Genomic DNA, 25,177 nt, shown 5'->3' with positions numbered 1-25,177 from the left:
AGGTTTGGGCCATATAGATAGATTTGAGAATCATTAATATAGAGATAATCATTGAATCCATGGGAGCTAATAATATCACAAAGTGAGCTAACATAGAGGGAGAAATAAAAAAGGGCCTAAAACAGAACTCTGAAAGACATATTTGATTAGCAGGCATGACCTGGGCATAGATCCAGCTAAAGAAACTGAGAATAAGTGGTCAGATAGGAGATCAGAAGGAGAACTGGTATAGAGTAGTGTATTGAAAACTTAGAGAGAAGAGACTATCAAAGAGAAGAGCATGATTGATGGTGTCAAAAGGTACAGAAAGGTCAAGAATGATAAGAATTGAGAAAAAAGGGCATTAGATTTGGGAACTAAAAGATCATTGGTAAATGACAAATTCTGGTGGAACTATAGGAAAAGAGGTATACTAATGCTCTGTTTGTAAAGTTGTGTACTAGTTCAACCATTCTGGAAAGAAAATTGGAACTATGTCCAAAAAGCTTTTAAATTCTTCATACCCTTTGTAGACCCCTCTCCAGACCGTTTTGAAACCCCAAGACCTGAGAAAGGCCTAAAACTTGTATTGGCCAATCAGGAGAGGCATTTTGGCCCACTCTGAGCTTAACCTACCATAATGCTTCATGTGCTCTGGCATAACAGACATATTTTGCTCTCTGAGTGAACCCAAAATGTCCCTTCCTATGTCAGCAACTACAAGGCCAGTGAAGCTGACCAGGAGCATTTTTCTGCTTATGACTACCAAGGACAAGGCATCTTGACCCAGACACTATCTTGAATAATGACACTTTTCTTATGTTATATTATGTCATGTTAATGGTAAAAGAAATATGGACATCCTATTTTCCGTTGAAACCTTGACTTTCTCCTATCTTATTGTATTTACAACTTATCTAATTAAGAAATTTCTTTCTCATACCATGGTTAGCCATATAGAGACTATAATTTTCGGTGATATAGGCATCCTGAGCCAGGGAGGGAGGGAGGAGTGAGAGGGAATTATTCTAAAGATATAAGGTCTCTTTTGTCTGTCCATCCTTGGGTTCATTGTCTTACAATGGATTCCCATGCGTATCTCTACATGCATGTTCTGCAAACTTTGAGAGAAATAAACACTCACATGCAGCCTAATTTTGTTTGTTTTTCTAGGAATGAACTTAGTAATGATTGACACCCTTGACCCAGCAATTCTTCTATTAGACCCATACCCCCAGAAAGATCAAAGAAAGAGGAAAAGGACCCATATGTACACAAATATTTATAGCAGCTCTTTTTTGTAGTGGTAAAGAATTGGAAACTGAGTGGATACCCATCAATTAGAGAATGACTGAACAATTTATGGAATATGAATGTGATGAAAGGAATAGTTTCAGAATAATCTGGGAAGGCTTTGAATGAACTAATGCAAAGTGAAGTGAGTAGAACCAGGAGAACAATTTCTACAATAACAACAATGTAAAAGACTTAGTAACTGATCAACACAATAACCAACCACAATTCCAAAGGTCTCATGGTGTGATATATCTACCTCAGACAGAGAGCTGATGAACTTAGATTGAAGATTTTTCCACCTCTTTCTTTTTTGTTTCTTTTTTTTTTAGACACAGCTAACATGGGAATTTATTTTACATGGCTATACATATTTGTTATGGGTATTAATTTTCTTGCCTTCTCAATAGATGGGGAGGGAAGAGGAAGATAATTCAAAACTTGAAATAAAATTGAATTTGAAAAAAGAGATAGGTCATTAGTAAGTTTGGAAAGAGCATTTTTGATAGAATTATGAGGTCAGAAACCAGACTGTAAAGAGTTAAGAAGAGGGTGAAAAGAAAGGAAGTAGAAGCATTGATTATAAATGGCCTTCTCAAGGAAGGCCTTCTCTTAGCCACAAAATGGAAGAGAGGTATGGAACAATAACTAGCTGAGATGGATGAATCAAGTAAAAGTTGTTTTGAGGAGGGGTGGCCAGGTGGCGCAGTGAGTAAGAGTGCCGGCCCCAGAGTCGGGAGACCTAGGATCAGTTCTGGTCTCAGATACTTAACACCCACACAAAATAAGTGGCCATGTAACATTGAGCAAGTTACTTAACCCCAATTGCTTTAAAAAAAAAAGAAAGTTGTTTTGAGGAGAGGGAGAAATGGGGATTTTTGTAGGGAGACAGCCAGTAGATAAGGAAAGACTGAAGATAAATGAGATAGTAGGGATGGTAGAAGAGGCAGTCTGCTAGAGAAGACAGGATAGAATGGGACCACTTGCACTTGTAGTGAGATTTGTCTTGGAAAGAAAAAGGACCACCTTTTCATGTGAGATAGGAGTGAAGGTGGAGATAGAAGCAGAAGGTCTCTTAGGGATATAACCTGAAGAGGAAGGGGTAAGGGCAAGATTCTTAGTTGAGAGGGTTGGGGGAAGCTAAGAGAGGTATAAGGAGGGATGAGAAGGTTTGGAAAAACCATTCTAGGAGTGGGACAGTGTAGTGCCAATGTGATATTTACAGCACCCACAATCACAATAAAGATTGTGACTATAATTTCCGCATGGTGCTCAATTGCAAATATAACAAATTCTCCATATAGAGGACAGAAGCAAAGCATTTATTTAGACACCAGAAAACTGAATCCCAAAGCCAGTAAGCTGATTCCATCCTACTAGTAAAGAAGTTAACAAGCCATAACAACACAGAGAGCCACAGCATCCTTTAGCCTTCCCACAAATCAATATAAAATCAATATTTACTCACAAACCCCTCTATCTCCTTGCTTGAGCATCCTGTCTCTCCCACTGTCTCTCTAGCTCTGACTCCCAGCTTCCTGTGGCTCTGCTCTACCCTTTAAAAAATTCCACCCATCACAGGCTCCATGTGATTACATTCAGCCTATTAGGGGTTAGAGTTTACTTTCAAAGCAGGGAAGGTCTTCAGGTTTCCTTTAGGCCTATTAAAGGCAGAGAAGATCTTCAAATTCCCATTCCCATTACAGACAGTCACTTAGGGAGGTTTAAAAGGATTGCCTTGCTGCATTGAGGGCCCAGTTGAGATTACATAGCATAAATTTGCAATAGATCTAGCCAGTAGTGTTTTGTGAATTTCTCCAGTTTTGTTTAGCAGCTTGTTAGTAGGAACAAAGGCAGTTGATGGTGGGAATAATCCAGGGCTAAGACTTGGCAGAGCAAGATCAGTGATAGAATAAGGGGGCAAGAGAATCAAGAGAAGAGGACAGAGTAGTGTTGAACTGGTTCATCATGAAGTCAGGATTGGGAATGGAGGACAGTGTAGACAGTATGAGGCCTGGGAAAGAACTAAAGGGGATGAATGATTGGAGGTCATAGTGAGGATGAAGAAAAGATTTTGAGATTGTAAGGCAGAGGAAGAGTTGGAAGCACAATAAATTGTGATCAGGTAAGGTAATTTCAGAAGTCATGAACATGAAAGTGGTACATTTGTGGATTTGGGTATCCAGGGTATGACCACAGAAGTAAGGTGGTAGAGTAAGTTATGGGAAATGAGTAAGTTGAAGAATTGGGAGGTTAGGATGTTTGAGGTAATATCAATATATATATATTTATGTAATTTTTTTAGGAGGGAGGGCAGGGCAGTTGGGGTTAAGTGACTTGCCCAAGGTCACACAGCTAGTAAGTGTTGTGTCTGAGGCTGGATTTGAACTCAGGTCCTTCTGATTCCAGAGCTGGTGCTCTATTCACTGAGCCACCTAGCTGCCCCTTATGTTTATGTATTTTGAAGTTCTTTAAGGGACTTCAAGGGACAGCTAGGTGGTGCAGTGGATAAGGTACCAGGTCCGGAGTCAGGAAGACTCATCTTCCTGAGTTCAGATCTGACCAAATCTTACTAGCTATGTGACACTGGGCAAGTCACTTAACCCTGTTCGCCTTAGTTTCACATCTATAAAATAAACTGGAGAAGGAAATAGCACACCACTCCAGTATCTTTGCCAAGAAAACTCCAAATGGCATCTCAAAGAGTCAGAGGCAACTAAAAAAATTAACTACTGAGGGCAGTAGTTGGGGAGGAGGGAAAGATTATGAACTCATTGAAGAAAGAAGGAAACTCCTTGAGTCATTAAACAAAAACTACTAGAATGTTAATTGGATGATAGATAGGAATTGAACGAACCTCACAGGAGAAGTTGCTGAATGATGGATGGTAGAGAGAGAGTTTGGGAGTGTCATGGAGGGGCAAGAAGTGTTCCAACTCTCCTACTTCAACCAGTGATTAAGGGTGAAACAGTGACAAGTGCAGCCACTGCTGGGAATGGTGGCCAGGGAGGCTGCCATCAGGAGGGTGTCCGTGGTAGCAGCAAGGAGCGGGAAAGGGAAGGGAAAGATGTATTATGAAGCAAGTTTGTTACCTGTGGAGCGAGCATTCCTGAGAAGGTAGTACAGGTTGGGAAGATTGGAGGGATGGGAATAAGGAACTAGGCAGGGGGGACGGGCAATAGGGCTTGGATAATAACCCGGAGTTTCAATCACAAAGAAGGGGAGAGTATGACTAGACAGGAGTTTGTTAGTTATTGAAAAATGAGTTCAGGTGGTTTATCAACATCACTAGAGGGCTGGCCTCAGGATGGAGTTTTCAGGGTGTTAGGCAGCTCAGGCAGGGGGCCAGTCCGAGGCGTTTATGAAATGGAGTTTCTCTCCTTTTCCTACAGGCAGGCCAGGCAGGAGACAGGCAGAGAGATAAGGATGCAATGGTCTCTCTGCCTCATGCAGACCCCACGAAGATAGAAGACCAGCGTAGGAGACTGACACGTGATGGTAAGAGCCAGTTTTCTTTGAGCACTAGAAGATGGAAAGAGATGTTAAGATTATGAGATATAGGAGGAAGGAGAGACTCCTCTTCCCCTTACCTATTCCAAAGGGAGATAATTAATTCAGTTTGGGAGTATAATTGCCCTGACTGCATGCCAACCACACTTTAATTTTTATAATCAGCAGGCTCCAGACTTATACCTCTTTTCTATCCAAGCTCAAGCCTGGAGCACTCAAGAGAGTGAGGGATTTGGCCAGGGTCTTGAGCCAGTATGTGTCAAAGGTGGGACTTGAATCTACCGAGGCAGCTAGGTGGCCATCTAGAGAGCACTGATCCTGGAGTTAGAAAGACCTGAGCTCAGCTCTGGACTCAAATGCTTGTTAGCTGTGTGATGCTGGGCAAGTCACTTAAATGTTATCTGCCTCAGTTTCCTTAATTGTAAAAGGGTGACAATAATAGCACCAAGCTCCCAGGGTTGTTATGAGGACCAAATGAGATAATTATCATAAAGCATTCAGCACAGTGCCTGGAACATAGTACAGCACAGTAAGTGCTTAATAAATTTTTATTTCCTTCTTATGTTCAGCACTTTAACTCACTATCTTATGCTGCCTCTTCTTTACTATTTTGAAAAATCAGAATAATTACTTTAGGAAAAAGAGATTTATCCAGTTCATTAAATAATCAATATTTAATAAACAAAAATAGAGACTTGAGCCAATTAATTAATGAGAAGGATATTTTAATTTTATTAATAAGAAATAAGTTATCCAAACACATCTCTGAATCACTCTAGAGCTTGGGAGCTAATAAGAGAGACAAGCAGTAGGCCAAATACAAAAGCAAGGGCAGCTAACCTGTCCATTAAACATTCATTACATTAACATAGAATAGTTATATCAGCCATTTCCCAATGGATGAAACCTTGTGTTTCTATTTTTATGTTCTTGAGGTACCAACTGCTGACTTACAAGCTATGGACAAGTTCATGACTTTTTGGGTATCGGGTGACATTTTTCAGGATAATTGGTCCACTTCATAACTTCAGCTGTATATCAATGTGCTTGTCTTCCCAAAACTACTTCAACTTTGACCATTTTCATATCTTTTTCAGCTTTATCAATTTGCCTAGAATAAGGTAAAAACTTAGAGTTGTTTTATTTTGCATTTTTCTTACAATTAGCAATATGGAACACGTGTTTTTGTGGTCATTTGTAGCTTGCAAATTTTTTGAAAACCATTTGTTCATGTCCTTAGAACCATCCTTCACTCTTGACTCTCACCTCAGAACCCCTTTGTAGTCTTTAATATCATTTAGGAAAAATTTTAAAAAATCATTTAGGACCCCATAAAGAAGTTTTGCTTATGTCGGTTATGTGTGTGTCTATGTATATGTGCACACATGTATTTATGTGTGTATGCATGTGTATATAAATATGTATATATCTACATGATACATATGTGAATAGATATACATATATAGCTATTTACCCTATTAGAGATGAACATATCTTCATATTATTATAAAATAGGTTAGAACTCACAGAACCCCCTGAAAAAGTCTTAGGAACCTCCAGCGACCCCCAAAGTACACTTGGAGAACCATTGCTTTAACTTCTCTTCAGGCTTATTATACATTATTTCCATTCCCATAATTTATGTTTCATACAAACTGGCCCACTTGCCATTCTTCATATACAACATTCTGACTCCTACCTCCACCCTTCCAAAGGCTATGACATCTATGTGATGTTCTCACTTCTTACCTCCATTTCTTGGAGTCCCTTGCACCCTTCAAGGTTCAGCTCATGTTCTCTCCTTCAAGAGGCCTTTCCTGATCCCATTCCCCACCCCCAATTAGTGACTTTCAAGTTACTTTGTATTTCTTTTGTATATATCTTGGGTTGACTTATATGTGAATGTGTTGTATGCCCCCAATAGAATGTAATTTCTTTTTAATTTAATTTAATTTTTTGCAGGGGGAAAGGTAGGGGCAATTGGGGTTAAGTGACTTGCCCAAAGTCACACAGCTAGTTTTGTGTTAAGTGTTTGAGGTTGGATTTGAACTCAGGTCCTCCTGACTCCAGGGCTGGTACTCTATTCATTGTGCCACCTAGCTGCCCAGAATGTAAGTTCTTAAGGGCAGGGACTTTCTAGTTTTCATCTTTATATCTTCAAGGACTAGCACAGCTCTTGACATATAATAGATTCTTAATAAGTACTTGTTGATTAATAGCTAATAAATGGCAGAGCCAGGGCCTTTTGAGCCTAGTTGCAATGCTCTTCCTACTACATCATAGCTGCCTCTTTTCACATCAGGAACTGGAAGTTTGACTCATCAAATATTATGCTTTGAACCCTCCCCATGATCAAATGTTTCATAATGAACTGTTTGGTTGGAAATGATAATATAATATATTAACTGAATGGATGAAATATTTTAAGATCATTTTTGAGTTTTAATTCTTTACTAGATATACAAATGAACAGTGATTTATTTTACAAATTAAAATATATAAAATATATTTTTGACAGTGGTTGGTAGATGATGTGATATAGGTTATTTTTTTTAGGTTATTTCAACTTAATATTTTTTGGCCTTAACATCCTAATCCATTGCCACTTGGCCCTAAATCAAGTAAGCTTTGTGAAGGAGCCTGCTACAAATCGCTATTAACCCAATTCTTTTATTCTCTTCTTTTCTTATTTCTATTCCAGTAAGCATGAAGGGATAACTTGTTTTCAGTGTGGCACCTGAATGGGAATCAGAAAAAGAAAAAAGTATGAAATTTTTAACAAAATAATTTTCAGTATCCCACAAATGTTACCATGGAAATAATACCATGTATTGTTACCATGGAAACTTTTGTAGGTCCTATGGGCCTGAAATTATTACCTTGTATCCAGATACAAAAATGAATGGGACAATGTCGACAAAGTAATTTAAGTTCCCTAGGGAAAGTTTTGTAATAAAAGCATATTTGAGGATATTAATATGGTGCTCAATCAAATAACTATCCAGAATTCATCCAGGTAATTTGGAAATTAAAATTCTTCCTTTGATAAGATCAGGAAATTCAAAATATAGATTGCTCAGAAATGGAATTCTGTAGACAAAACTCATGATCTAGTTGGTACATGTAGAACAGACTTTTTCTTTAGCAATTCTCTCTCTCACTGTCTCTCTCTTTTTCTTACCTTTACTCATTCATTCTATAAATATGGAGCCTCTATTTAGCATAGTCAAAAATTGTTGACTACCATATATTCCTATAGATTGCCTGTTTATCTACCCAAATATCCCTTCTCATGATTCTTGATCAGATGTCTTGGGACAAGTAAATAAGACCATAATTATGAAAGTTAATACTGTGTAGCCTAACTCTAACAGACAATTCTTCAGAATTTTGCAGGTAGCTCTGGAAACACAAATATGGGGGGAGGGGATTGGTAAAAAGAAAAAAAATTCCTTCCTTTTAAAAAAAATTATAAAATGGTTTTCTTTTTTTAAAAATTTAAAATTAAAAAAAATTTTAAACAATGTCCTTTTATTTATTTATTTTTTGCTTTTTGGAGGGCAGTTGGGGTTAAGCGACTTGCCCAAGGTCACACGGCTAGTGTTTGTGTTGTGTCTGAGGTCAAATTTGAACTCAGGTCCTTCTGATTCCAGGGCTGGTGCTCTATTCACTGTGCCACCTAGCTGCCCCTATAAAATGTTTTTCTATCATCAAAAACCCACTTTCTCACCCTCCTATCTCAACCCCACCCCTTTATGAGAACAAAAGCAAAAAAAAAATCCTACTAACAGTCTAACCCAGATATGTCTGGTATGCCCATTATGCCTAACATTGAAGCCTCTGTGTCCCCTACCATGTCTGTACGTGTAGACTCTTTTGACTGGCTGCCTGTATCTTTAAAACTGGCGAGATAAAACTGGTTGTTCTTTTTTGGCTACACTTTTCTACTTCTCTTTCTTCTCTCTTTTTTGGTCACTTTTATCTTCTTCATCTAAAGGATGAAAATCACAGTTCACCCACAGCATGGATGCCATGAATGAACCTGTGTGAGGGGGAGTATTTCCTTGCCCTACCCTCCTTCTATTACTTGGGGGAGTAACAGGCCTGAAGGTTTTTTCTTTTTCTTTTTTTTTTGAGGGTGAAGGTAGGGCAATTGGGGTTAAGTGAGAAGAGTTTTTTTCTTTTTTTCTATATTTTGCGTCCTTCCCAGGTGCAGAAGGTAATCCCTATTGATTGGAAGTTTGAGCCGCGGTAACCTTGAAGCCAGGATTGCAGGTGAGGTGGTGTAGCCAGATAACTTGGCATGGAAGCCCTGAGAAAATGGAGGTTTCAGACTTAGAATGCGGACTGCACCATAAAACCTGAGCTAAGCTCTGAACCCAATCCTGTTCCCTACCCAGACACTAAGGTAGCATAGTGGAGGAGGGGAATTATATCTCCCACGTGTTGGGGAAGTAAGGTTGTGTATTTGTGATGATATCTTTGAGTGAATATTTCCTTGTAAAAACTAATACAGGGGCGGCCAGGTAGCACAGCGAGTAAGAAGAGCACCGGCTCCAGTGTTGAGAAGACCTGGAGATCGAATCCCGGGCTCAGACACTTAGCACCCACCCAGAAACACCTGGCCGTGTAACCTTGAGCAAGTTACTTAACCCCAATTGCTTAGGGGCGGCCAGGTGGCTCAGCGAGTAAGAGAGGCTCCAGTGTTGGGATGACTTGGATCAAATCCGGGCTCAGATACTCAGCACCACACCCAGAAATAACTGGCCGTGTAACCTTGAGCAAGTTACTTAACCCCAATTGCTTTAAAAAAAAAAAAAACTAATACAACTGTTAAGTGACTAAATGGAACTAGGGTGTAGGGGCCTACACCCCAGCACAAATTGTGGAGACTGGAGCCATTTGCGGAGAGCCTAGATACCCTCCAAGTCCCTGTAAGGGTGCCAGAGAACCATAGGGGAGTAGTGAAATCTAACCCTCCTGACCTTCAGGCAGTGGGGGCCAGAACAGTTTGTGTTACAAACACCCATATAGTCAAGCAAAACAAATTTCCACATTAACCATGTCCAAAAAAAAGTTTCACATTCTTCATTCTAAATCTTTCACCTTTCTATCAGGCTGTGGGTGGCACATTTCATCATTAGTGTTCTGGAATCACAGTTGACCATTACACTGATTGGGGTTACAATTCTTTCAAAGTTGTTTGTTTTTATTATATTGTTATTTTTGTATAAATTATTTTTCTCCTGGTTCTCTTCACTTTACTCTACATCAATTCATATGTCTTCCTATGTTTCTTTGAAACCATCCCCTTAATTACTTCTTACAGCATAATAATATTCCATCACATTTGTATACCATAATTTTTTCAGTCATTCTCCAGTGTATGGGCACTCTCAGATTCCCATTCTTTATTACCTCAAAAAGGGCTATAAATAGTTTTGTACCTCCTTAGTTATAGTTTATTTTATTTAGGAATAATCCCTTCCTTAATCTACTCTCTCTTAATTTTTCCTCTGCCTTTCTCCCTTTTCCCCTCTAATTCCCTATTGAGAAAAATATATTTCTATATCCAACTCTGTGTGGATATATTCTTCTCTCCTTTGACCATTTCAGATGAGAGATTCAAGTGTCAGCTGCTCCATCCCAACCTCTCCTCCTTGTTTGTATAGATGTCTGTTTGCCAACTCTTGATTATATGAGATAGTTTTCCCTAATCTTCCTTTCTCTTCTCCCCAGTATATTATCTTTACCCTCTCTTTCCATTCTTATCTTAAGATCATCAAGATATAACAAAACCAATCCCAGACCTTGTCTATTTAGGCTTCCTCCATCATCCATGACGATGGAGTTCAAAATGTATACATGTATCCTATTTATATATAAGCATATAAGCAGCTTATTCTTGTTTAGTACCTTATCATTTTTGCTAACTCCTGCTCTATTTTTTATGTTTCTCTTAATTCTTGTGTTTGAAGTTTAGTTTGTCTGCAACTCTGGTGTTCTCATGAGGAATGCTTTGAAGTCCTCCATTTCATTAGAGGTTCTTTTTTCCTCTGTAGCATTATATTAATTTTGCTGGGTAAGTTATTTTTGACTGTAAGCCTATATCTTTTGCCTTCTGGAATATAATATTCTAAGTTCTCCATGCCTTTATAATGGTGTCTGCTAAATCATTTGTGATTCTGACTATGACTTCTTGGTATTTGAATTCTTTCTGACTCCTTTGATTTTGAGTATGATATTTCTGGAAGTTTTCATTTTGGAGTTTCTTTCAGAAGGTACCTGCGAGATTCATTCTATTTCCACTTTGCCTTCTGGTTTTAAGAGATCCTGGACAATTTTGTTTTAAGACTTCTTAAAATATAATATGTGGGTTCTCTTTTTGGTTGTGGCATTTAGATATTCAATGGAGTCCATCATATTCTTAGTTCTCCATTTCTCAATCTGTTTTCCTGTTCAGTTGTTTTTGCTATGAAATGCCTTACATTTTCTTCTACTTTTTGTTCCTTAGCTTTGTTTTAATTGTTTCACAGAGTCATTGACTTCTATTTGGTCCATTCTAATTTTCAGGGAATTTGTTGCTTGGACAAAGTTTTGTACCTCTAGAGCCAAGATTCTTTTGCAATTTTTCTCTCTCATTTCATTTATTTTAAAAAAATGTTAACTCTTAAAAAAAAACTGGCTTCATATCTTCTAGGAATCTTAGTTGAATTTGTGCCAAAGCTATGTTTTTCTTTGAGATTTTGCTTGTAGATATTTTAGAATCATTCTCTTCTTCTGGGTTTATGTCTTCAGTGTCCGGGGTTGTTATAATAGCTTTTTATTGTGCAATTCTTGTTTGTTTGTTCTTACACTTCCCTTTCTGCTTTTGGACTTTATGTTGGGGCTGGGTTCTGCACACTTTTGAGGGGGAATGACTGCTGCTTTCTTGAGCTATCGAATGTTGTGTTACTCTAGAGTTCAGACTGGAAACCTTCAAGCTTTCAGTGCTCTCAAAATGGTCTGATAGAGGGAAAAGTCTGATTGCTGCATCCCCTTCCTCCCATCTCAGTCTGAACTCTGCAAGTTCCTTACCTGAGTTTGGGTTTGAGCAACAGGCCTGCGGGCTTGCCCCATTTGGAGTTTCAGTGTACTGCTGTGGGGCTCAGCCAGACAGGAAGTTTGTTGGTTTAGAGTGACAGAACTGTAGGCTTCCCTTTGATCTAGGATTTCTACCATGGTCATTCTTCTGAAGTCTTTTGACTGGACTAGATCTGTAACTGAGACTGTGCTCTTCTTCTGGCATCTGAGTCACAGAGCTACTGCTTGCTTTTGAACTTTCTCAGTAGACAGACTAGGGCCCATGACCACACCTGACTCTGGAACATCACTTCTAGGTACGGGTCCCTTAGTCTGCCAAGGATTTGTGTACTGGAATAGGTTAGCGAGTGACAGACCTCACCAATTCGTGAACCTTGCCTAAACCCCTTTGCACTGGATCTGGGACCTTTTCCCTAGATCTGGGACCTTTTTTCTGGGCAAATCTATTTACCTTTATATATCCCAGGCAATTCCCTATACTTACCTATTGAGATCTGCAACAGGGAAGAATTTTAAATTTGATGAAATAGAAAGTCCAGTTCCTATGTTAGAGCTGCTGGCCCAGAGACATTAATTAATTCATTCATTAATTGAAATAACTCTAAGCTTTGGCCTATGTCTAAGATCTCCCCCAAACAGATTATCAGAGTACTCTGTGTAAAGAGTATGTCAGGTATAGGACAATTATTATTTCCTCCACTGCAAAAGAAATGATTAAAATATAAAAGACTCATAAGCAGGGGCGGCCAAGTAGCATAGAGAGTAAGAGCACCGGCTCCAGTGTTGGGATGACCTGGAGATCGAACCCCAGGATCAGACACTCAGCACCACACCCAGAAATAACTGGCCATGTAACCTTGAGCAAGTACTTAACCCCGATTGCTTAAAAATAAAAAAAGACTCATAAGCATGATGCTATAACACATTATACTCTCTTTAAAGGTTGATAATTAAAGCAGTAAAATATGAAACACTTTGTGGGACTGCTGAACAATCCTTTGACCCTTACCATGATTCTCTATTGTCTGAGAGAGTCACTCATATCCTCTGTTGAGTGAGGAGATAGTTCATGTTCCTGTAAGTAGCCATCTTCTCCTCTAAGGAACATTATAGTAGCTACAGGAAGCATGTCTCCCTAAACAACCAATACCCGAGCCCAGGAGTTGGGGCCTTTCCAACTCATAGGGATGTGGCTAGGACTACACCCATCCCTGAATCTCTGTACTGTCACCTGTGCTTAAGAGAAGAAACAAGAAGCAGAAGAGGCATCTGGGAGTTTAAAATCTAGTTGCTGACTCACTTAGATAAGCACATACTATTGCTACAGACCGTAACTGCCAGAAGGTAGAAAGCCCCTCCCTGCCCTTAAAGGAGATCAAAGAGAAAGCTATCCAAACCCAAGCCAGATGTCCAGAAGCGAGCAAGAGCAGAAGCTGTCTCTTCCTTTAAATGCCACTGAGTGGGTAGTGCTTACATTTCAGGAACAAGCCTAGTTCATAGAGCTCCAACTAGAACTTTCCCCACACACACACCTTGGCCTCCCCTCCCCCCTGGGGGAGGTGTCAACACATAGGGATCAACCAGAGACTAACCAGAGGCTTCTGATTGCATGTGCCTTTTATCAAGATGCCAAAGCACAAGCCACACTGGAAGCAGTTAGGCCTGAAAGCTCTGCCCTCCAAGGGCCACCGATAGCTGACAGGCATATTCCATAGGATGGTCATTTTCACACTTGTATTCCACATGTTTACATGAAAAAAAGATCTTTGATTTCAGAGTAAAGATCTCATCATGTAACCATATCTTAGGGGACTATTTGCAGCACCTAAATCCTAAGTATCTTGCCCAAAGACACAACAAATGAGAGTCAGAAGCAAGATCTGAACCTAGATCTCATTGAGACTCTATCCACTGCACCAAGCTGAAAAAATCCATTCATAACAAAGTCTTTTGCCAATTTGAGGCATCATAAATAGTTAGCTATTGAGAAAACCAAACACTGAAAGAACTGTTAATTGCAACCTTTGTTGACAATACTAGTGAATCCCTAATCCCACCCTTGCCATATATTGCCATCATCACTATGCATACATGACATGACATGACATGACATGACACTCATCCTCCTTGGGGGTTACACTGTTTAGTGGATAGTCTAGCACATGAATCAAAGACTAGGACTATGAAACTCAGACAACTTGGTTCACCCCAGCTCAAACATCAGTAAAGTCATACATCTGGAACTATGCTTTTCAGCTCTTAAAGCCTCAGCACTGTCATGAAAACCAGGAAGAATAAAATTCATAATTCCACATCTGGCTTTCAGTGGTGGTTGTGACCTCAACCTGTGATTAGTCTTTGGTAGGAATTAGAATGCAATCATTGTGTTGCTCTCCTATTCTGCTGAAATGTGTCTGTTAGTCCTATTTTGCAAAGTGGTTATAAATAGGTTTCTCAGACACACACACTTGTGAGGAGAAACCACACCAAAAAAAACACATCCACCAGCTGGGCCTCTCCAGACAGATCAGAATCCAAACCTCTACTTGGTTGGCACCAAGCACACTGGGTGTTTTTCAAATGAGTCTTATTCCTGCTTGGCAATACACATATACTGGCTGCGCATAAAAAGGACATGTTATCCTTACTTGGCAATGTATACAAAAGAAGTGGGCTTCCTGGACAATAAAACCTCGACCTTCCTTTAAGGCTCCTCTCTCAGTCTTCTACTGAATTAAGGAGAATGATTGTTGCCTTTACAAATGGTGCTATACAAGGGCATCTGTAGTGAATATAAAGCTCCCATTTGGTATTAGGTGCAAAGTTAACAATTCATAAATGTGTGGGTCATTTCCTACTAGAAAATGAATGAGGTCTAGGGCCGTGGCAATGACTTTCCTTAAAACAGGATTCGTGCTCAGCCATCCTCTGGGGAACAGAGAGGGAAAAAGGCAAGTTATCATTCTGTCACTTTGCCAAAAGCTTACACTGACCTTGGCAAGTGAGTACACTTCAAAACAGGGTCCATGGGAAGGAAATTGTTGTTAGTGTCTGAAACCGTTTCCAAGTGCACTCATAGCCAATTGATGCAGTTTCAATATGTTAGAGCATGCTTTGGGTCGTGTGCCCTAAGAAACACACACATATACAGCCTTATACTTAAAAAAATATGCATACAAAGAGTGGTCATAGGATGTGAACAGTTTTATTTTCCTCCCTTATTTTTATTGATAGCTTTTATTTTTTTTAACATCATTTTAATTTACAAATATATCCCTCCTGCTTCACCTACTCTGAGGGCAGCTAGGTGGCACTGGGATACACTGTTGGGTCTGGAATAAGGAAAACCTGAGTTCAGATTCTGCCTCAGACATTTACTGTATGGAAGGAGTGGGAGAGAAACAAGTTTAAGGTGAAGGGAAGTTTGTCGTCTATGGAACAGACATTCCAGAAGGTACAATGGAGGCAGGATAAAACTTTGGGGTGAGAGGATCGAAAGGGTGGGAATGAGGAATCAGGTGATAGGGGGTAAAAGAATGGGCTTTGGATTATGATCTATAGAAGTCCAGAGTCACTGGGATGTGAAAGGTATGAGCAGGCATGAGAATGTTCACTGAGTAGAGAACATCACTCCTATATCCTCAAAGGTCAGGTACAGCAGGAGATGGGAGCCCTGAAGTTGAAGGGAGGGTTACTCTTCTTCACACTAGAGTCCTCGACGTCTGAGTTGGGAGATTGGGCTGGCGGCAGGAATTTAAAAATGCCTTATGCTGATACAGATGGAAGAGGTTGCTTTGAGGCAGATGGCATATACCCAGTCTGGTCCCTAGGAGCCTTTCCTTGGGAACCTGCTGCACCCTGCAGGAAATGGAAGGCTCAGGGTGCTAGCACACTCACAGTCTGAAGACTTTCTTATCCAAGGAGCAAATACTGGTTGAAGGATCTAGACATGTTTAGCTGGGGTAAGATACTTGGGCTGGGCATAACTATCCCTCCTTCCATCTACTACAGTATCTCTTTTTATTTTTAATGCTTTATTAACTTTTGATTTACATCATTCGTTTCCGCCAGATTTTGAGTTACAAATTTTCTCCCTGTTTTTCCACTACCCACCACTCCAAAATAGCAGTCCCACAGGATATCCCCTCCTCCAATCTGCTGTCTCCCATCATCTACTATCTCTTAACTAAAAGCTGACTTCCTCCAATGACACTCTTTCCAGTACGGGCTATACCTTCATTCATTCTCCTCTGCTCAGTGGTTGAGAGAGGGGAGTTGAAATGCTTCCTGCTCTCTAGCACCACTTCCAAGTTCTCCCCCTTCCTCCCCCCTTTAGTAACTTCTCTGTCTCAGCTTCCTTATTTGTAAAATGAGTGAGTTAAACTGTAAAGCCTCTATCTGAAAGTATATGCAGTTGTTTACCACTTCTGGAAAGAAGGGAAAGAGTAAGGTACCTTTTCTCAACTTTTCTCCAGGGCCAAGCTTGATCATTATGATTGTACAGTGTTCAGTTTTTTTTCCATTTATATTGTTATATTCTGGTTCTGCTTATTTCACTTTCTATCAGTGTATTAGTAAGTACCCTGGCACACCCAGGATGGCCTGCTAGCACAGGTTCTTTGATCTGCTTTGCTAAAGGAAAAACAACTTTTAAAAGGGTCAGCAGTCTTACTTTAATTATAGATAAGTAGAAAATACAAGCAGAGAAATTAGCACAGAGATTCAACAGACAGGGTTCCTACTGTCTGAACCAAAACCAAGTAATACAGCCACCTACATACAGCACCAGATGGAGAGAACACAAACCTCCTAGAAGTGGGGGGAAGGGGGGATTCCTTAACAATGGGCTACTCAGAGTCCTGTCCAGAGAATCAAAAGGTCCTTCTCATAAGCAAACCCCCAAAGCAAAATGGGGGGTTCTCCCTCACAAAATCGCACACTTTGATAGACAAGGTTTCTGTAATAGAGTTATTTGTTCAATTATTTTTTTCAGCAACAAAATATTTGTTAAGCACTTATTCTGTATCCAGCACTATATTAGACAATATGGATAGCCACATAAGGACTCACTCAATCCATACACACTAGCATAGAGTAATAAACAAAAAACTTGTGAAATTAACAAGAATGTAGAGAATTCTAAAAACACCTCAAAATAACATTAAAATAAGATTAAATGGGGTGGCCAGGTGGCTCAGCGAGTAAGAGCACTGGCTCTAATGGTCAGGATGACCTGGGGATCAAATCCAGGCTCAGATACTTAGCACCACACCCAGAAATAACTGGCCATGTAACCTTGAGCAAGTTACTTAACCCCGATTGCTTAAAAAAAAATAAGATTAAACAATAATAAATAAACTAGAATTTTTAAGTGACAACCATGGGTCAGGCTCTATTGGAGACCCTAAAGATGTAAAAACAAAAATGGAAAGAGTCCCTGCCCTCTTGGAGGATATATTCTACCAAGGGAGACAACTTGTGCCTAGATAAGTATATGGAGAATATATTTTTTAAAAAGGTGAATACAAGGTAATTTGGCAGAGGGCATCAGGAAAATCCTCATGTATAAGGTACATGTACTTGACTTGGGTTTTGAAGGAAACCAGGGCTTTTAAGAGGTGGAGGAGGGGAAGAATTACAGACATGGAATAGGTGTCAACCATTATAAAGTTAGAGTCTCTCCCTGTCTACTCTTTCATTCCCAACTTTTCTTCAAACATGCCCATGTTTCCCATGTGCTGAAAAAACAAACAAAAATCCTTGACCCTTCCATCCCTGTTAGCACTTGTCTCATCTCTTTTTGGCTGTTGCACAAACAAGACCCTCCATATCCTGGCTCTCGTCAGTGTGGAGAGAGTTAGGTGTAAAATGTATGTGATGATGAAGACAAAAGGCATTAAGAAAATGTGCTTTTTCATGTTTTTATAACTCAGAACTTACCAAATGTCCACATACAAAGTAGAAGAGTAAGAAGATTGTAAATGAAGCTGGGAATCTGTAAAATACAACTTGCTTCTCTTTCTAAGTATATAGTAAGTTCAAGATGACTTACAATGTTGTACTGCTTGTTTGTGTTTCCTTCTAACCTTTTTCTTTTGTTTCTGTTCATTTAAAAAAATGCTTCTTTCTTTTCTTATTTTTTGCCAACTGTATCACTTTTCCTCCTTTCCCTCCAATTTCTCCCTAATTAAAAGGAAAAAAAGAAAAAAAACACTTCTAACAAATGTTCATAAGCATGCAAAAACAAATCCCTACATTGGTCATTTCTAAAACAAGTTTTATTCTGCATGTTGAGTCTATCATCTTTCTATCAAGAGATGCATAGCATGCTTCATTATCAGTCCACTGGAGTTGTGGTTGGTAGTTGCACTGATCAGAGTTTTTAAATTTTTAAAAGTCATTTTTCTTTAAGATGTTGTTATTTTATAAATTATTCTCCTGATTCTATTCACTTGACTCTGTATTAGGTCATACAAGTCTTCCCAGGTTGCTCTGCATCATTTCTTACAGTGCAGTGATATTCCACTACATTTTTATACCATAATTTCTTCAGCCATTTCCCAATTGATGAATATGCCCTCACTTCCCATTTCCTTGCTGTACCAAAAGGATCCTCTCTCTGTGTGTATATATGTAGGTATGTGTGTATATATATATGCACACACATATATGTGTATTTATATGCCCACATATACATAAATAGACACACACACATATTTACTTATAGGTCCTTTTCCCTCTATTTTGGATCTCTTCTGATCTCTTTGTTTTGCTTGCCTGTGCATATCTATTATGAGAGCTTTGCTTTTCTTCTTTCTTTTCTAGTGGGGGAGGGAATAGGAAAAAAATAAATGCATGACTGTTGAAAAATAAAATTAGGAAGTTTTTTCTGACTACGAGCCTAAATCTGCCTTTCTAGAACTCCTGTCCATTACTCCTAGTTCTCTCTGCCAGGGCTAAGATGAAGAAGTCTAACTGTTCTTAAACAGGACGGACCTTCAAATACTTAAGGCCAACTATCATGTCCTCTTGCACCCGCCCCACCAACCTTCTTCAAGCTAAACATTCCCAGTTCCTTTAATTGATCTTCATACATCATAGAATTAAAGGCCTTCATTGTTCCTGTTGCTTTCCTCTGGATGCAATAGAGTTTGTCATTGCCCTTTTTAAAATGTGGTTCCCCAAAGTGAATTCGATAATTCAGATGTGGAATGACCAGGTCAGTGCAATAGGGCTCTCACTTCCCTATTCCTGGAAGTTAGACCTTTTTTTAATGTAGTCTTTCCCTTAGTGTAGTATCCTCTCTTCCCCTTCTCCACCTTAACTGGAGGAGCACTTTGTGAACTTTGGAAGGTCATAGGATTTTGAATGTCTTACTCTTGTTTGAATCTATTATTTTCCCCTGGGAGATTCCCATTAGTATACTAGTCCTAACAATGTCCCTGGACTAATTAATTGATTAGGACAGATAAAGTAATATCTGCATTGGAAACCAGTAACAAAACAGGGGAACTCCATGAATGCCCAGTGAAGGGGAAAAAAGAACTCCTAGCATCCAGGAAATGTGAGTTACCCCTTTGCCAAATGTGTTCTCTGAGCTTGTACTTGAGTCCACTTTTCCCAGACATAGGAAAGTGTGTCATAGACTTTGGGTGGGGGCAAGGGAAACACTTTGTACAGAGTGCTCCTACTATACAACCATGATAAATACCTCTTTCTAAAAGCTAAAGTCTGGATGACTAATAGATATGAATTGAGAGTCATGGGGACATTCTGCACACTGGTAGGAGCTCACAAGCAATCATATTATGAAGATACCCTCAAACACCTCGAGGTAATCTAGAACCCCAAGGGGAGGTGTGGTAGTCATAGTCCAGTGACCCAGCCTCCCAGTATAAGTGGGTGTTGAGAAAGAAAATCTAAAGCATACACTACTTTTATAAATCACTTTGCAAACCTTAATTCATTACATAAATATGAACTATTGCTATTATAAGCTGCCCATTCTCAAAGTATATCAAACAAGTAAGCTGAGGCAAATAAATCAACCTACTCTCAGGAGGTTGTCCTCTCTGGCAAAGCCTCTACAACCAAAGCCAAGTAGAGGAATTCAGGGAATATTTTTGGTTTTTTGGTGTATCCCTAGAGTGTAGCACACAGTAAGTGCCTCATAAGTGCTGGTTGACTGGATTTAGAGAGGAAAAAGGGGATCATTGTCTTCATTTTCCTTTTTTTCTTTACTGCAAGAGTTTATGTCCTCTCTGGGGCTCAGTGTTTGTAATTAATATTAAGACGAGAGAAGGGAAAGCATCCAGTGCTCTTGAGGTTAGTTGGTGCCTTTGAAAATCTAGATTATTTATTTAAGAGATTAGCTCCCAAATAAAATAACAGATAAAAATAAGAACAAGACATTCAGTCTTTCAAAATGTTCTGGGCTTTAAAAAAAAGTTCTTGAAAATAAATGTCCATAAAGCCAAGACAAAAAACTTTTTGGCATTAAACTTCTTTCTGTTTCTACTAGACATTGAAAAAATACTGACACATGACAAATTCCCAAAGTATGTTTTTCTAACCACTGTGATGTTTGCAGGCAGACAAATAGAGTTTATGTCAGTTCCTGGAAAAGAAAAGGTTTAGAACAACACTTATAGAGTAAGCTATAGGTTGATTTGTCCTTTGTCTTTGATTCTTCTGTGAATATGGTCTAACAATCTTGACAGTTTAAGAATAGAGATCAGAAACTGTGGTTTAAATTTCTGGTTTTGTCAGTTTGAGATTCCATGCTGGGTATATAACAGCTAGGTCAACCCATACTTGACCAAGAAAGAAGCCCATCTACAACCTTGCTGACAGGTTGTCATCCAGCCTCTCTTTAAAGATCTCCAGTGAGAGGTAACTCTCTACCTCCAAAAGAAACCCATTCTATTTTTTGATAGCTCTAATTGTTTGGATTTCCCCCCACCTATATTGCTAATGCAATACCCATATCAGCTGCTATGAATATGCAGATGTATTTTCAGGGTTGAATGGCAAAATATAGCACTCTCTTTCTCAAAGATGAAACCAAGTTATTTATTCAGATACCAGAAAGCCAGTTATACCATGTTAACAAGGAAGTTTATACACATCACTGATGCAGGGAACACCGACATCCCCAAGCCTTTTCTCCATTAGGCCTCCTCACAAACAAGCTCTCATAGGCAAAATTCCTCTCTCTCTCACTCACACTAACTGTTCTGCCTCAGTTCTCTCCTATCTCTTCTCAGCTCTGCCTCACTTTCCTCTTCCTACTTCACCCTTCCCACTCCACCTATTTGGCAAACTCCTCCCACCATGGGCTCCATTGATTCAAGCTGTGTGCTGGGCCCAAACTCAAAGCAGGTGACATGGGCCTATTAAGGGACAGGGAAAATCTTCAAATTCCCTTAACATTACATCACCCCCTACTCCTTACCTAAAGCCTAAAACCTTCTTCCTGGCAACTTCCAAGAAAAACACCTTATGGGAGGTAGTATCTGAGCCAATCCTTGAAGAGAGGTAGTAGTTCCAAGAGATAGAGTTTATAAGAAAAAGAATACCAGGTGTGGGGAATAGAGGTTGGAGATGAAATATTGTGTACAAGGAACATTGAGTAAGTCAGTTTTGCTGGAATGTAAAGTATGTGAGGGGGATTAATGTGACATCAATCTAAAAAGATAGTGGGGGGGGGTCCATGGTCATGGTCATGGTCGTCCTGGACCTGAAGTCAGGAAGACTAATTTCCCCAAGTTCAAATCTGGCCTCAGACACTTAAAAACTTTTAATAGCTGTGTAATCCTGGGCAATTCACTTAATCCCATTTGCCTCAGTTTCCTCATCTGTAAAATAAGCAGGAAAAAGAAATGACAAACCTTTGCCAGGGTCTTTGCCAAGAAAACCCCAAATGGGACCATGAAGAGTCACAAAACAACTGAACAACAAAATGTCCAATTTATAATATAGCTGCTTATAGATATAAATAAGTGTAGACCTGATGAAGAGATTCTTCTGAAAAGATATTGATAGATTTTGACAGTTTATGCAATTATTGGAGTCAGTAGTATGAACCTGATAACATAGCACATTTTTTTTTAAAGGCTACAACTAAAAGTTTATGCTTCATGGCAAAGTTATAAAGAATCATCTTAGGAGTGCCTGGGTGGCTCAGTGAATAGAACACCAGCTCTGGAGTCAGGAGGACCTGAGATCAAATCTGACCTCAGACACTTAATACTTACTAACTGTGTGACCTTGGGCAAGTCAGTTAACACCAATTGCCCTGCCTTCCCCTTCCAAAAAGCAAAAAAAAAAGAATCATCTTAGCAATATTGTCATAAAGGGCAATCATACAGTCTCCAATTTTCTCCATACAATTTTTCAGAGGGTTCTTTGACCTTTATATGTAGTTTATAGGAGCCAGGTTCCTAAAGCAGTATTCACCAGGGCCAACCTGGAAGCTGAGCCAGAGTAAAACAAAGAAAATTAATGAGGTTCACTCCCTCCTCTGAGGCCACAGTCTTCTCTCCTCTAAGGATCACAGCCCATTTCCAAAAGATAGAGGTGAAAGGATACCAAGAGGCAACTTTGAAAAGACTACAAGCTTTCACTACCTGAATGAATGTTCCAAATAATTAAGAAAACAAAAGTAAATTAAAACATCTGTGAAGTTTCACCTTATGCCTATCAGACTGACAAAAATGACAAAAAATGGCAAATGCTGGAGGAACTATGAGAAGCAAGGCATTCTAGTGCTCTATTGTTGGAGCTATGAATGCGTCCAACCATTTCAGAAAGCAATGTAGAAGAATACTACAAAAGTCACTAAACTGTAGATGGCATAGTGAATAGAGCACTAGACTGGCAGCTGGGAAAGCCCTGAGTTTGAATCCTGCCTCAGACACTTTCTGTGTGGCCCTGGGCAAGTCACTTTACCTCAGTTTCCTCATCTGTAAAATGAGCTGGAGAAAGAAATGGCAAACCACTCCAGTATCTTTGCAAAGAAAACCCCAAATGAGGTCACAAAGAGACTGAACAATAACAACAATAACAATGCCAGGGATTGTGCTAGGAGATAAGGATACAAAAAAAAAAGCAAAAGACATACTTTGCCTTCAAAGAGTTTATAATCTGATGGGGGAAACAACACGCAAACATATACAAAGCAAGCTATATAGAGGAAAATTCCTAACATCCAGACAGAAGTTTGGCTCTCTGTCCTAATTTACATTTTTGTGTATTGGGGCGGCCAGGTGGCTCAGCGAGTAAGAGCACCGGCTCCAGTGTCGGGATGACCTGGATCAAATCCGGGCTCAGATACTCAGCACCACACCCAGAAATAACTGGCCGTCTAACCTTGAGCAAGTTACTTAACCCCGATTGCTTTAAAAAAAATTTTTTTGTGTGTGTATTTCCAACTAACCCCTGATCCCTCAATGTCCAAGGAAAGATCAGGAATCAGGAAACACCTAGGTAAAAGAAGCAGGCAAAGTATATTATACAGTATCTGCTTACTAAACAAATATAGGATGGGGAAGTTGGGAACAGAGAATACTTTTTTTGGAACCTTCCTTCAATCCTTGAAGAAGTGAATGTAATGGGCAGCCTCTGCCTGTTTCTTTTGTACCTTCAGAGGCCTGATGACCTACCTCACTCCCTTCTCCATTGTAGTTTTGGCCTCATTTCAGTTTTCTCTTCCCATTTCTTCTTTTCAGACCTCTGGTTGCCGGTGCTTTCCAAATTCACCTGGTAAATCTCAGTCTAGGATAAAGATACCACCTCCCTAATCCTCACTTTCACTCACCTCTCTCAAAGACCCTACAGGTCTCTTCTAAAACTTCAATAAATGACTCAATTCCTCACAGCTCAAAGATTGAAATGGTTCAAATTATTCTCAGCACTGAGAAGGGAATGCCTGTTACTCTGAACTTACAAATCCCAGAGTGCCAATCAATTCTCAAAACTCAGTAAGTGGTTTTCCCCCCTATTATTCATAGCTCTCATCAGAAGAATATTGGTTTTGAAAAAATGGGCTTCTGCAACAGTGAACAACTTGAGATGATTAAAATACTGAAAATGCTACATTTTACAAATAACTATCTCTACCACCTCCTCAGTCCCAGGCCTAGGTCATTGTGTATTTGTAATCAATCAGCTAATCAATGAGCATTTAATAAGCATCTACAATATGCCATGCACTGTGCTGAGTACTGTGGACAAAAAGCTCAAGGAACTTACATTCTAAGTAGGGAAATACCATCTACATATATAGGTATATATAAGATTATACAAAGTGTAATAGATACAAGATAACTTTAGGTGAGAAGGCACTACCATTGGGAAAGACTAAGAGAAGACTCCTTTAGAAAATATCATATATCTCATAAAGTGGAGTCTGAATGTCATTAAGTATGTTCTTTAAATTTTAAGTTTTTTACTAGATTGAAGTGGATAAAAATATTTCGTTTCTTTATGGATGAATTATGGAAAGGGATTGGGTGGGAAAAGTGTTTTGCAGAGCTATCAATGTCCAAGTAATAAAAAGAAATATATAAGAAAGGTATTTGATCAATGAAAAGAAAAATCACATAAACAGAATCTTAAAGGAAGCTAAGGATTCTGTCAGGTGGAGGTAAGGAAGCACATTCCAGGCACGAGAGATTATAAATGTATGGAGATGGGAGATGGGGCATGACATGAGAAGCAGCAAGCAGGCCAATATAGCTGCATCCTACAGTACATGAAAAAGACTGGAAAGGCAGAAAGAGACCAGGTTGTAAAGAGCTTTAAATGCCAGACAGAGGAATTTATATTTGATCCTAGAGGGAGCTCTTGGCATTTATTGGTCAGATCTGAACTTTAGGAAAATCACTTTGTTAAATGCATAAAAGATGGATTGGAGTAGGGAGAGAGTTGAGATGGAGAGACTATTAAAAGGATTATTTCAATAGTCTGGATGAGAGAGGATAAGGATATTGACAAGGGTGGGGTCTATGCTAGGAAGATATGACTGAGTGGTGTTGTGAAGATAAAAATGACAAGATTTGGCAACTGAATGAATGCATATGTAGGGTAAATGAGAGTAGGACTTGAGAATGATACTGAGGTTCTGAATGTGATTTACTAGAAGGGTGATGGTGTCTTTTAAGATGAAAAGGGGGTGGAGGTGAGGGATGAGGGGAATAATGAGACCCAGTTTGGACATATTGAGTTTGAGATGCCTATAGGACATCTGGTTCTAAATGTCCAATTATCAATTTATGGCATAGTTGAAATTAGGGGAAAATATTGAGATTTG

At 39.3% G+C, this 25,177-nt stretch overlaps 1 protein-coding gene across 1 annotated transcript in view; it reads left to right on the top strand.

The window, feature by feature from the left end:
- The window catches only part of RAB31 (RAB31, member RAS oncogene family), a 269,429-nt gene that overhangs the window by 26,382 nt on the left and 217,870 nt on the right, over nt 1-25,177 (top strand). The window contains exon 2 of the mRNA XM_069099638.1: nt 4,665-4,770. Within this exon, the coding sequence (XP_068955739.1) occupies nt 4,768-4,770 (3 nt within the window). The 5' untranslated portion in view covers nt 4,665-4,767. The remainder of the gene's footprint in view (nt 1-4,664; nt 4,771-25,177) is intronic.

Source organism: Petaurus breviceps, unplaced genomic scaffold (assembly GCF_028583685.1).
Source record: "Petaurus breviceps papuanus isolate PSGF00001 unplaced genomic scaffold, PetGlider_PUasm1.0 38, whole genome shotgun sequence".
Taxonomy (NCBI): domain Eukaryota; kingdom Metazoa; phylum Chordata; class Mammalia; order Diprotodontia; family Petauridae; genus Petaurus; species Petaurus breviceps.
Note: the sequence above shows the minus strand (reverse complement) of the source record. Positions and strands in the feature narration are given on the sequence as shown.